This window comes from Nannospalax galili, unplaced genomic scaffold (assembly GCF_000622305.1).
Source record: "Nannospalax galili isolate Female #2095 unplaced genomic scaffold, S.galili_v1.0 scaffold113, whole genome shotgun sequence".
NCBI classification, from domain to species: Eukaryota; Metazoa; Chordata; class Mammalia; order Rodentia; family Spalacidae; genus Nannospalax; species Nannospalax galili.
Window position 1 is genome coordinate 1,382,710 of NW_008335444.1, and position 13,424 is coordinate 1,396,133.

Genomic DNA, 13,424 nt, shown 5'->3' on the forward strand with positions numbered 1-13,424 from the left:
AGATTGAATGATAGCCTGTGGTCTCTTTAAACTTTATAATTGGAGAAGTACATAAATTATAAATGCAGTTTAAAAGCAAAATAAGTTATAAAGCAAGAAGAAATTAGTCAGATGCACAGCTCATTTGTGAATTAATTCAACAAATAATTATTGAATTCTTGATAATGACAGCTTTTGTTCATGGACCTGAAGTTATGATTATGATCAATAGACTGGACTTGGGTCTCATGGAATTTATAGTCTATAAAGAAAATAGACATCAATCCAATAACCATCTGAGTATGGGATCCTTGATAGGAAAAGAGAACTACAAGGGGCTGGAAGGATGGCTTAATGGTTAAGAGCACTGGCTACTCTTGCAGAGGTCCCAGATCCTATTACCAGCACCCACATGGTGACTATATATAACTCCAGTTCCAGTGGATCTGATGTCCTGACCTCCAAAGACACTGCACAACATGGGTGCATTTACATACATGCAGGCAATACACTCATATATGTAAAATAAAATTAAATGAAGTCTTAAAAAAGAGAACTACAAAATTATTATAGAGGCACCTGATATATTTATTCTCCTTTCCATATTCCTAAGGATATTTCCTTCATACTCTGATGGTTGAATTTGGTGATATTTTGCTATCTATCTCCTGCTTCTATGAATATACTGCTTTTTCTGCTGTCTCCTGATTGTTCTTGTACCATTGCTTGCTGTGCAGTTAATACACTCACTCATCTGAAACCCAATACACAGCTATAATTAATCATTCTCTGTATGGAGCAACACGTTAAGACATTTGTATCTAACGCAGTTTTATTCATTCTGAATAATGACAATACTTCCACTTTCTTTCAGATGAAAAATATGGGAACATCACTGTGAATTACTCCTATGACGAGGATAATAAATCCATTAAGGCAGAGGTAAAAGGTGACAGAAAACCTCAATGTGAAACTACGGATTGTGTAGAAACGTTCCAAAACCTACAAGAATGTTTAGAATTCAGTGTCCCTGTATTTAATGATTCCTGCACTCCAACTAAATTTGTGAAATTAGAGGTGCCACCAAGTAAGTACCAATTCCTTTCTATTTGTGTATTTATAACAGCAGTGTGATTTCATGTGTGTATTCTAGTGGTACCAGGAGCTAGAGAGCCAGAGAACAGGGCTGGGGGAAAGGAAGTCAGTGGGTGACATTTCTGCTGGAGCCCAGTGGAAGCTATGAAGAAATAGAAACCTTCTCATTAGCGCCTTCACTCACCTTTCTTACTTCTTCAACAGTTTTCTGTAGGTTATATACAATTTATTTTAAGAAGTAATTATAGGCCTGGAAAAATGAGATTAAGAGCACTGACTGCTCTTGCAGAGGACCAGAGCTCAGTTCCCAGCACACACATAGCAGCTAACAACCATCCATAACTCCAGTTCCAGGGGATCCAACAGCCTCTTCTGACTTCCACGGGCATGCATAACACAGGTGCACTTACATGCAGGCAGGCAAAACACTCATACATACAAAATAAAAGTAATAAATAAAATATTAAAAAGAAATAATAACACATAAGATTTTAAAAAATTGAAATGGTTTATTTGTCCTTTTATACACAAGTTTCTTAAGTATATTAGGGGAAAGAACAGAGTTAAGTATTTCATGTTTTTGTAAGGAATCAAAATACTTTCACAGAAAAAGGAGAGTTCTAGTCTTGATACTACCAAAATTCGTTTTGGCAACTTGGCCTCTGCTGAGAAAGGTAAGGGGGCTAAAGTGTGAATAGCCTCCAGGGCAGCAGTTCAGAGCTGCATCATTCTTTATAATATGGCTTGAAATATCTCTCCTCACTTACTAAAGCAGAATCATTGAACAACTCATTCATATTCAGTTATCTTAATATATGATGGGCTTTGAAAAATATCCACTTATTCATTTCTCTAAATATTACTGAGATAAATCACCAGTTGAAAATATAAAATGACACTATTTAAAAATACCCTTCCCTCAAAAGAAACTTCCAATATTTTCTGCAGTATTCAGCCAATTAAAAAATCAAAGTCAGTGGGACTGGAGAGATGGCTCAACAGTTAAAAGCACTAACTGATCTTCCAGAGGACTCAGGGGGTTCCTAGCACCCACATATCAGTAACTCCAGTTCCAAGGGATCCAATACCCTCTTCTGGCCTTTGCATATATTGCCCATATGGATGCACTTAACATACTTGCAAGCAAAATGCTCATACACATGATAATAAAAATAAATAATTTTAAAAATCAGACAGCAACATCAAGAAAATGGAGACATGAATAAAAAAATGAAATGAAATTTCTTAAGCCAGGCCTGGTGGCTCCAGCCTGTAATCTAAGCATGCAGAGGCCGAAGCAGTAGGATTTCCATGTGCTCAAGGCTACCCTCGGTTACACAGTGAGTTCCAAACCAGTCCGAGCTATAGAGCTTGTCTCAAAATACCCAAACCATAAAAAACAATATAAGCACCACTAAAACCCAAAGTGAAATGCTTTCAAATGCAAAAACCCACTGTATTATCTATATGTTTCTTTGAGTTTCATTTATAAAAGTCATCTGAATTCAGTTGAAAGCAAGACACATTTCTATTAAATGTACTATACCAAAAAATAGATGATGTCTTCCATGATGAAGGGTAAATGTATGAAGTGATGATAGGCTGACACTCTGGATTTGGTCATTGCACGATGTACAGATGTATCAAAACACCAATCGCATACAAATTTCTGCAATTGTGTGTCAATTTAAAGGAAAATAAATCACCAAATCCTGAGTTTTCTTAGACCTTTTCCAAAGCAACCACATGCTTTAATTTTTTTTCAAGGGGCTGGAGAAATGGCTCTGAAGTTTAAGAGCACTGGCAGCTCTTCCAGAAAACACGGGTTCAATTCCCAACATCCACATTGAAGCTAACAACTATCCATAACTCCAATTTCAAGGGATCTGATGACCATTTATGACCTCTGCAGGCTTTTCACAAAATGGGCACACTTAGACACATACGAACAAAACACAAATATAAATAAGAAATAGTTCTCATGAGTCTAATTGCAGTAACTTTGGTTGAGACCTGGTACACATTCATGCCATGAAATATTAATCAAGTCTTTTTTGTGTTTTCTTGACAGGTCCTAAGAAGTTTAAGTTATTTAACTGTACAGAAACTGAAAAAGCTAATACTTCAATTTGCTTAATGTGGAAAATAGAGAAAGGTATATGTCATGAGGAAAATATTAAATACAGACTTCAGTGTCATAAAGGTATGACTATTGTATAGTTCGAAGTTATTCCAGATACTGTTTAATTTTTCTCTCTTCACATTTGCCTCTTTTCTCCCACCCCATTGGTCTCTAGCAAACTGGAGTTAAACAACTATATTCTCTGCCACTGAAACAATTTCACAAGATAGGTAAATAAGAAACATGGATGATAAATATTGAAAAATTAATCAATTTAATAAATTTAAAGAAATTTCTTAGCAATTGTTATATACCAAACATTGTTGAAAAGATTATTAGAGAAATGTGTTATAAAGAATGACACTACTCTATTAGAAAGGAACCATAAGAGTCTATGGACCAAGAGTGTCTGTCAGACTTCCATCAGCAAATCACTTCACAAGTTCAAGAACATGTAGGCACAGGAAAACAGCAAATGTTTCTAGAAATGAACTTTAGTATGGGCTGAGGTAACATATCTAAGTGTAACTGAATTCAACGACAGTGACTTTCTGGGCTCTTGGCATTAAGCACCTGCCAGGCCATACCTGGAAAGACAGAGAAACGTGGGCTCACATGCTCCTGCACACAGACGGCAGCGCAAGGTCCTGATTCCAGCACCTTCTAAGCTGCTGGTTTACGCTGCAAGAAGCATGAGGAAAGTCGGAGTGAATATACTGGGTTGAGAATTTTTTAAAATGTGTATAAACTCTGTTCAGGCAAAAGCTAAATGTGGTGTCAACTCAGTTTCTGAAGGAAGCTGAGAACAGTGAAGTCATTTGCAGGAGCTTGGGCATCTGTCTTCAGTTTGCTTAGGTTTCACTGTAACTAACATTGTCTTTATAATACAGAATCTGAAGTAAAGTTCCTTTGTCACATACCACGCTCATACACTCACATGCCACAGTTTCAGGTAACTCGAATGAAAGCAATCCTGTGAATCAAAGCACACTCAAAATGGACAATCTTCAACCCAAAACGACCTATGAATGTACTGGAGAAATCCTCTATAATAACCAGACATATGTCAGAGAAAATATGTCTTTGGAAACAGACTTTGGGGGTGAGTACATAATTGGTGTTTATAAGATAAACCGACTATAAAGTCTTTGAGAAGCAAAAAATAATGTAAATTCAGAAGATGCACGCTAAAGAAGAAAAGTATAGAAATTGTTCTCAAGGTGAATTTAAAACTGAATTACACCCAGCCTAAAATTCTGTATTTTCAGTTGTTCCTATTGTAGTCTGTTGTAAGGCTGTGACGGAAACAGCCGAAATCCTTAAAATGGTGATCCCCACCCTATTCCCTTCCTTTCTACCATCGGCCTCTCTCCATTCTCACACCTCTTCCCCAAATCGCATCCTGATCTGACAGAGGTCAAGCAGCAGAGGAAGGATACGAAAGCGCAGGAAATCTGTGTAGTAATTGTGAAGTAGAACTGTTGTTATCAAATGTCTGGCAAAGTAGGTGATAACAAGATAATGCTCGATAACAGAAAAATAAGCTTCTGGACATTAGCAGTGTTTGCGAAGATGGAGGAGAGATGGAGGTGAAAATTTCTAATCAAGTTAAGAATTTGCTAGTGAAATGTTAATTTTATGAAGGATGATTAAATAAGCACTATGAAGAAGACAAAAGATGTCACTGGTCATAAAAAGCTGAAGAAATTTGTGGCACAAAAACTTCTAGATATGTGAGGAGGAAAGGGAGTGGGAAGAGGAAACAAGGGGAAGGGGACAGAAGAGAAAGGGTGAAGAGGAACAAAGGAGAGAGAGAGAAAGAGAGAGAGAGAGGAGAGAGAGAGAAAAGAACAGGTAAAATTAGAATGTCAAAATATACACTAATAAAATCACAAAACATATTCAGATTCGAATATATCTGAACAGATATTCAGATTTGAATATATTTTGGAGAAATATGTGTAGATTTAAAATTATAAAGTGATTTATATATTTTTATTCATTAAGTTAGCATACAAAATGATGGAGTTTATTACAGCATTTTCGCAAACATATATAACACTGGACAAGTAGATGGCTCAGTGGGTAAAGCGCTTGCCACAAAAGCCTGATGACCCGAGTTCAATGCCCAGATGTCACAGTAGAAAGGAAGAACTGACTCTGGAGAGCTGTCTTCTGACCTCCACATGTATGTTATATGGTGGATTGCTCACATTCTCACACACACACACACACACACACACACACACACACACACACCACATACATTACTAATAATAAAACAATTTAAAATATATATCATAACATTTTGTTCACATTCATTCTCTTCCCTCATTGCTCTCCTCCATCCCCGCTTCTCTCCTCCATCCCCGCTTCTCTCCTCCACCCCGCTTCTCTCCTCCACCCCCGCTTCTCTCCTCCACCCCGCTTCTCTCCTCCACCCCCGCTTCTCTCCTCCACCCCGCTTCTCTCCTCCTGCTGCTCCCTTTCCTACCCACTTCTGCTTTCACACACATACACACATTGAAATTTAAGTTCCACATATGAAAGAAAAAAACATGTGGAATTTGTCTTTCCGTGTCTGACATACCTCGTTTAACATAATCATGATTTTAATATGTCATGATTTCATTTTCCTTGTGGCTGAATGAAATCCCGTTGTGTAGATCTACCACACTATTTTCATTTATTTATCAGTTGATGGGCTGGTGCCACTTCCTAGTTATTGTGACTAGTAGAGCACTGAGAATGGGTGTGTAGGTATCTCTGTGGTACATGAACTTCAAGTCCTCAAGAATGTGGCCAGGCATCATACGGCCGGATGTGCTGCTGTTATTTTCAGTTTTATGAAGAAGCTCCGCACGGACTCCTTAGCAGTCAAGCCAGCTGCGTCTAAGGGTTCCTCTTTACCCACGCCCAGGCCAGTGTTTGTTGTCATTTGCTTTCTTTTTGATAGCCATTTTGAGTGTAGTAGGATGAGGTCCAAGAACAGTTTCTCTTTTCATTTTGTGATGTCTAGGGATATTGAACACGCTTTCAAATATTTATCCATCATTTGTGCATCTTTTGAGAATTGTCTATCAGTTCACTAGCTCATTTGTTTCATTGGATGATAAATTTTTATTATTTAAACTTCTCACAGTTCTTTGTATATTCTAGCAATTGATTCTCTATCTGATGGGAAGCTGAAAAGGTTTTGTTTCCATTCTGTAGATTGTCTCTTTATACCAGTGGGTGTCACTCTGCAGAAGCCTTTAAAATCTCATTTTATTTTCAATTTGTCTTTTTAGAAGGTCCTTGTCTATGCCACCTTGTCTTTCCTGCTTTCCTCTAGCGGTTTCCAAGTCTCCAGTATTATATTAAGGTCCTTGATAAGCTGAGAGACATGGATCTAGGCTCCTTCTTCATCCAGATAGCCAGGTTTCCCAACACCATTTGGTGAAAAGCTTTTTCTTCAATGCATGTCTTTGGTTCCTTCATGAAAAATTAGCTGGCTGTAGACATTTGTGTTTATTTTTTGGTCCTATATTCTCTCTCTGTCTCTGTCTCTATCTCTCTCTGTCTGTCTCACTCTCTGTCTGTCTGTCTCTCTTTCTCTCTGCCAGTATCAAACTGTGTTTGTTACTATGGTTCTTTAGTACAATTTGATGTCAGGTACTGTGGTACCTCCAGGATTACTCTTTTTGTATAAAATTTCCTTGGCTATTTGAGGTCTTTTAAAAATACAAATAGATTTCAGGATTTCTTTTTCACATTTTGTCAATAACATCATTGGAATTTTCACAAGCTTCATACTGCATCTGTAGACCACTTTTGTTAATGAAGTCATTTTTATAATAATATAATCAATCTATGAGCACAGGAAAGCTTCCCATTCTGGAGTAGCTTCTTAAATTTCTTTCTTTGGTGTCTTAAATTTTTTATTGAGGAATCTTTTCTTCTTATGATTAGTCCTAGTTGTTATTATTTTGTTTAAGCTATGTTTTCATTAATGGGATTTTCCTCTCAATTTTTTTTAGGCTAGTTCATTATTGGTTTAAAGACAAGTCATTAATATTTATATACTGATCTCATCTGCTTTTTTGCTGAAAGTACAAATCAAGCAAGAGTTTCCGGGTAGAGTCATTAGAGTCTTTCAAATATAAGATCATACCTTATAGGGATAATTTGAATTCTTTTTTTCCTATTCTGACCTTTTGAGTTCTTTTGTCTTGCTTCTTGAGCTAAAACTCTAGGCATTATATTGAATAAGAGCAATGGTAGTATACACTTGCCTTGTTTCTGATTTTAGAGGAAATGTTTTCACTTTTTCCTCATTTAGGATAAAGTTGGCTCCAGGTTTGGCATAAACAGCCTTTATTATGTTGAGGTGTCTTACTTCTATTCCTGGACTTCAGAGCTTTTATCATGAACAGATTTTCAGATTCATAGCCCATTTTTTCCCCTTCTGGGTCATTTACTTTCTTTCTTTTTCAAAAATATTTTTATTCATTATTTTTATTTTATGTGTATAAGTGTATTGCTGGCATGTGTATAAGTACATCCATTATGCTACCCATTGAGTTCAGAAAAGGGTATTGGATACCCCTGGAATTGGAGTTATAGACGGTTGTTAGCCTTCATGTGGATGCTGAGAATTGAACCTAGGTCCTCTGCCAGAGCAATCAGTGCTCTTAATCCCTGAGCCATCTCCAGTCTCTCCTTTGTTATCTTGATTCTTTGTACATTCTGGATATTTATCCTCTGTCAGATGTGTAGCTGGTGAAAATATTCTCCCACTCTGTGAGCCTCCTCTTCACCGCATTGGTTGTTTCCACTGTTGTACAGAAGCTTTTAGTTTGATGAGGTCCCACTTGTCAATTGTTGACCTTAATTCCTGAGCAACTAATGTCCAACTTAGAAAGTCCTTTCCCTAAATTCTATGTCTTGTTAGGATACTGCCTTTACTTTCTTTTAACAGTTTCAGAGTTTCAGGTTTCGTATTGAGGTCTTTGATCCATTTGGAGTTGGCTTTTGTGCAGTGTGATAGTATGACTAATTTCTAGTTTTCCAGCACCATTTGTTGAAGATGGTATCTTTCCTCCAACATATGTTCTTGGCACCTTTGTCAAGTATCAGGTGGCTAAAATTGTGTACACTCATTCATAGTTCTTCTATTCTGTTCCATTGGTTTACAAGTCTGTTTTATATACCTTTGCCATGCTGTATTTATGACTATAACTCTGTAATATAGTTTGAGATCTGGTATGGTAATCCCCTCAACATTGTTCTTTGTGCTTAGGATTGTTTTGCTTATCTGGAATCTTTTGTGTTTTAAAGTAAGCTTTAAGATGATTCTTTCAAAACCTGTGAAGAACGTCATTTGGATTTTGATAGGGATTGCTTTGAATCTATAAATTGCTTTTTGTAGGATGGTTATTTTCACAATATTAATTTTACCAATCCATGAGCACAGGATCTCTTTTCATCTCCTTGTGTCTTCCTCAATTTCTTTCTACAGAGTTTAAAATTTTTCATTGTCTGGGTATGGTGTTGCACGTCTTTAATCCCAGAACTTGGGAGGCAGAGGCAGATGGACCTCTGTGAGTTCAATGCCAGTCTGGTCTACATAGCAAGTTTCAGGTCAGCTGGGGCTACAGGGAGACCCAGTCTTAAATAAAGACCTCCCAAAATAATAAAATTTTCATTGTAGGGGTCTTTAATGTCTTTGGTTAGGTTTATTCCTAGATACTTTCTTTTCTGAGGCTGTTGTGAATGGCACTGTTTCCATGAACTCTTTCTGTGATTGCTTGTTATTGGTACATAGAAAGGCTACTTATTTTTGTAGATTGATCTTGAAACCTGTCACTTTGCTGAAAGTGTTGATGATTTCTAAAAGTTTTATGGTAGAATTTTGGGGATCACTTATGTATATTCTATCATCTGCAAATAGGGATAATTTATCCTCTTCTCTTCCAATTAATACTCCTTTAATTTCCTTCTTGTCTTCTTGCTCTAGCAAGAGTTTCAAGCACTATATTGAAAAAGTGTGGAGACAGTGGACAGCCTTGCCTAGTTCCTAATTTGAATGGGAATGCTTCCAATTTTTATCCATTTAGGATGATGTTGGCCATGAGTTTGTTGTATATAGCCTTAATTATGCTGTGCTATAGTACCAGAAGTCCCATTTCCTCTGAGACTTTTTATCATAAATCCATGTTGGATTTTGTCAAAGCCTTTTCTGCACTTACTGATATGATCAGATGAGTTTTGTATTTAAGTTCACTTATATATTTTATTACATTTATTGACTTACCTACATTGTACCATCCATACATCTCTGGAACAAAGCCAACTTGGTCATGATGGATGACTCTTTTGATGTGTGTCTATATGCAGTTTGCCAGTATTTTGTTGAGAATTTTTGAATCTCTGTTCATGAGGGATATGGGCCTATAGGTTTCTTTTATTGTTGTTGTGTCTTTACTTGGTTTGAGTATTAGAATGATACTGGCTTCATAGAAGGAGTTTGGGAATTCTTACTCTGTCTATCTTTTTGAACAATTTAAATAATATTGGTTGTAGATCTTCTTTGAATGTCTAGTAAAATTCTGTGCTTAATGGGGGCTACAGAGAAGGCTCAGAGGCTGAGAAGCATTGACTGCTCTTGCAGAGGACCTCGGTTCAATTTCCAGCACCCACATGGCGACTAACAATCATCCATAACTCCAGCTCCAAGGGATTCAACACCTTCTTCTGACCTCCATGGGCATTGCATGACAGGGTGACACTTACACACATGCAGGCAATATACTCACACGTATAAAAAATAAAAATAAAAGAATTTTAAAAAATTCTGCTGCCAATTCATCTCTTCTTTTAGTTGGGAGGCTTTGTATTACTGTTTCTATGTCCTTGTTTGTTTTATGTTTAAACTGTTGATCTCTTCTTGTTTTAACTTTGGTGGCTGCATTGAATTCAGAGATTCATCTATTTCATTTAGATTTTCTAATTTAACAGAGTATGGATTTTTAAAGTATTCACTTAAAACATTCTAGATCTTTTTTATTTCTGTTGTGATGGTTCCTTTTATGTCTCTGATATATATTTTTGGATTTGCTCTTTCTTTCTTTTGGTTAGCTGGGCTAAGGGTCTGTCTATCTTTTTTTTTTCAAAGAACCAGTTCTTAGATTCACTGTATTATGTTCTTTGTTTCTATTTCATTGACTTGTGCTCTGATTTTTATTATTTTTTCTCATCTGTTGGGTTTGGTTTGTCCTTTCCAAATTCTTGAGTTGTACCAGTAAGTCAATAATTTGTGTTCTTTCTGATTTTTTTTTAATGAAGGTGCTTAGAGCTATAAATTTCCATCTTAGGAATAGTTTAAAAATATTTTATTTATTATTTTTATTTTTTTATGTGTATGAGTATTTTGCCTACAGATATGTACACCCATTAGTGCAATGCCTTTAGCAGTCAGAGGAGGGCATCAGATTCTCTGTAAGTGGAGTTACAGATGGTTGTTAGCTGCCATGTGGATGCTGGGATTTGAACCAGGGTCCTCTGCAAGAGCAGCCAGTGCTCCCAACTGCTGAGCCATCTCCTGAGCCCAGGAATGCTTTTAATCTCAGGGGTTTTATAGTGCTGTGTTAACATTTTAATATAGTTCCAAGAATACTTTTAGTTCTTTTGAAATTTATTCTTGGACTCATTCATCATTAAAGAGTGTGTTGTTTAGTTTCAATGAGTTTATGTTTAGTTACTAAGGATTCTTTTGCTGTTACTTTTAATTATTATTGCATTGTGGTCCGATAGAATACCCGGAAATTATTTCAGTTTTATTTCTTGAGGTTTGTTTTGTGACCTAGTTTGTGTTCTAATTTAGAGAAATTTCCATGGGTTACTGAGTAGACCTCTCTATTGGCAAGAGTAGGGTATTAAAGTCACCTTCTATTATTGAGTTGGATTTAATCTGTGTCTTGAAGTCTGGTAGTACTGTTTTAATGAAATTGTGTGCACCAGAGTTTGGTTCATATATCCTCATAATTATTATCTCTTCTTGACCAATTGCTCCCTTGATCAGAATGTAATGACATTCCTTAGCTCTTCGGATTAACCTCAACTTGAAGTTTATTTTGCCAGATATTAGAACAGCAACTCTGCTTTTTGCTTAGTGCCATTTTTTCTATCCTTTCATCATAAGGTGGTGCCTATATTTGCAGGTAAGGGGAGTTTCTTGCAGACAAAAAATAGATGGATTTTTGCTGGGCATGGTGGTGCACACCTGTAGTCCCAACACTTGGGACTCTCTGAGTTCAAGGCTGGCCTGGTCTACAAAGTGAGTTCCAGGTCAACTGGGACCACAGGGAAACTATATTTCAAAAAGACAAAAAAATAAAATAAAATAAAATAGATTTTGTTTCTTAATCCATTCAACTAGTCTGTCTTTTGATGGGTAATAACTATTTATAGTTATTATTGAAAGGTTTGTTTTCGTTACTGTCATTTTACTTTTTGTCTGTGTTCATAGTCTTATTTTATGTTTCCATATTTTATTCTTTCATTTTTTTCTTTCTGTAACCTCTTTAGTATGGTCATTTTTTTTGAGTCCTTTGAATTGCTTTAAGTATTCTCTGTAGGGCTGGTCTGGTTGACATGAATTTTTTCAGCTTATTTGCATCATGGAAGTTTTTTTTTTTTTTTTTTTTTTTTTTTTTTTTGTCTTGAAAAAAAGTTTTTGTTGGGGAAAGTTTTTTGGGTTGGCATTTTTTGTCTTTTAGAATTGGGCAGGAAAGTATTCTGGGTTGGCATCTATTGTCATTTAGAAGTTGGAACACTTTAGCTAGAATACTTTGCTCCAGGCTCTTTCACCTTTTATATTTTGCACTGATATGTCAAACTGTAAATCTGATGGATTTTCTTTTGTACGTATTTTCTCTAACAGCTTTCAGTATGCTTTTTGTCTTTACATTTAATGATTTTACCATGTTATGCCATGGGAAATTTCTGTTGTGGTCCTGTCTAATTGCTGTTCTATGTGCTTCTTGAATTTGTGCATTTATGACTTTCCTTAATTGAAGGAAATTTTCATCTATAATCCTCTTGAAGATCAGGTCATTAACATGACCTGAGCTTTTCTCCTTCCTCTAGGCCTCTGATGTGTGTATTTGTTCTTTTCATGGTATCCCACATTTTTTGTATATTCCGTTCCTTATCGGGTGACTCTGGAGGTCTCAGGAAGGTGAAGCGGCCCCACATAATGTTTTACTATTTTCAGGTCTTGTACTTTTTATTAAATTTATTCCTGGTGTGGTCTTTTTCTGCTTTGAATAATATTTTTCTAAATTTAATTTTTGGATTGTTCATTATTAATGTAAAAATAAATTACAGGACAGCTGGGGCTACAGGGTGACCCTATCTCAAAAAGACAAAAAAAATGTAATTTTTTTCAGTATTGATCTTACAATCTGCCATTGTATAGAATTTGTTATTATTACTATGTTATAAGAATTTTTTTATAAAAGACCAAAATGACTATACATTTTTCATAGCTGGGGAATAAGGGGATACCTAATTCTACGTCTACACCTAATTCTCCAAAATAATATAAAGTATAAGGAGAGTAAATAAAACTGTACCATGACTAGAGAATTTTCATACATTTGTGGGCATTAAAAACCAAGATTAGGGTCAATGAGATAGTTCAAGCTGTAAAGCACTTACTGCCAAATCTGATGACCTGAATTCCCAGCGCACACAGTGGAAAGAGAGAACCAAATTCTGTGTGCTGTCCTCTGCTCTCCAGATGCACTCCCATACATACACATATGCACAAGTAAATAAATAATTAATTGAAAACTAATATTATATAGGCTTTATACATTAGGGTAACCAAATAAGAATCTTAGAAAAATAATTTTTATATTTGATAAAAGTACAAAAATATTTCAGTGGAGTCATTTCAGTTAATTGACTTGATATCCTTATAGGAAAAATGGACATTAGCCATTACTTCTCTTAATACACATATAAATGTTTTATAGATCTAAAAGCTAAAATTATGAAATACCTAATGAAAAAAATGTGGGAATATCTTTGTGCCTTCAGAGTAGGGAAGCTTTCTTAGGAAACAAAAGAACAAGAAAATCATTTTTAAAATCTACAAATTTGACTTAATTATTGTTGAGTACACCTCCTCTTTGAGAAGACTCAGGGAAGTAACCATGTGCTCTGGGGAAGTATCCACAAC

General features: G+C 35.9%; 1 protein-coding gene across 1 annotated transcript in view; it reads left to right on the top strand.

Moving 5' to 3' along the window:
* The window catches only part of Ptprc (protein tyrosine phosphatase receptor type C), a 131,842-nt gene that overhangs the window by 65,626 nt on the left and 52,792 nt on the right, over positions 1-13,424 (top strand). The window contains exons 6-8 of the mRNA XM_008830396.3: positions 854-1,066; positions 3,146-3,277; positions 4,143-4,298. Coding sequence (XP_008828618.1) covers positions 854-1,066; positions 3,146-3,277; positions 4,143-4,298 — 501 coding nt within the window. The remainder of the gene's footprint in view (positions 1-853; positions 1,067-3,145; positions 3,278-4,142; positions 4,299-13,424) is intronic.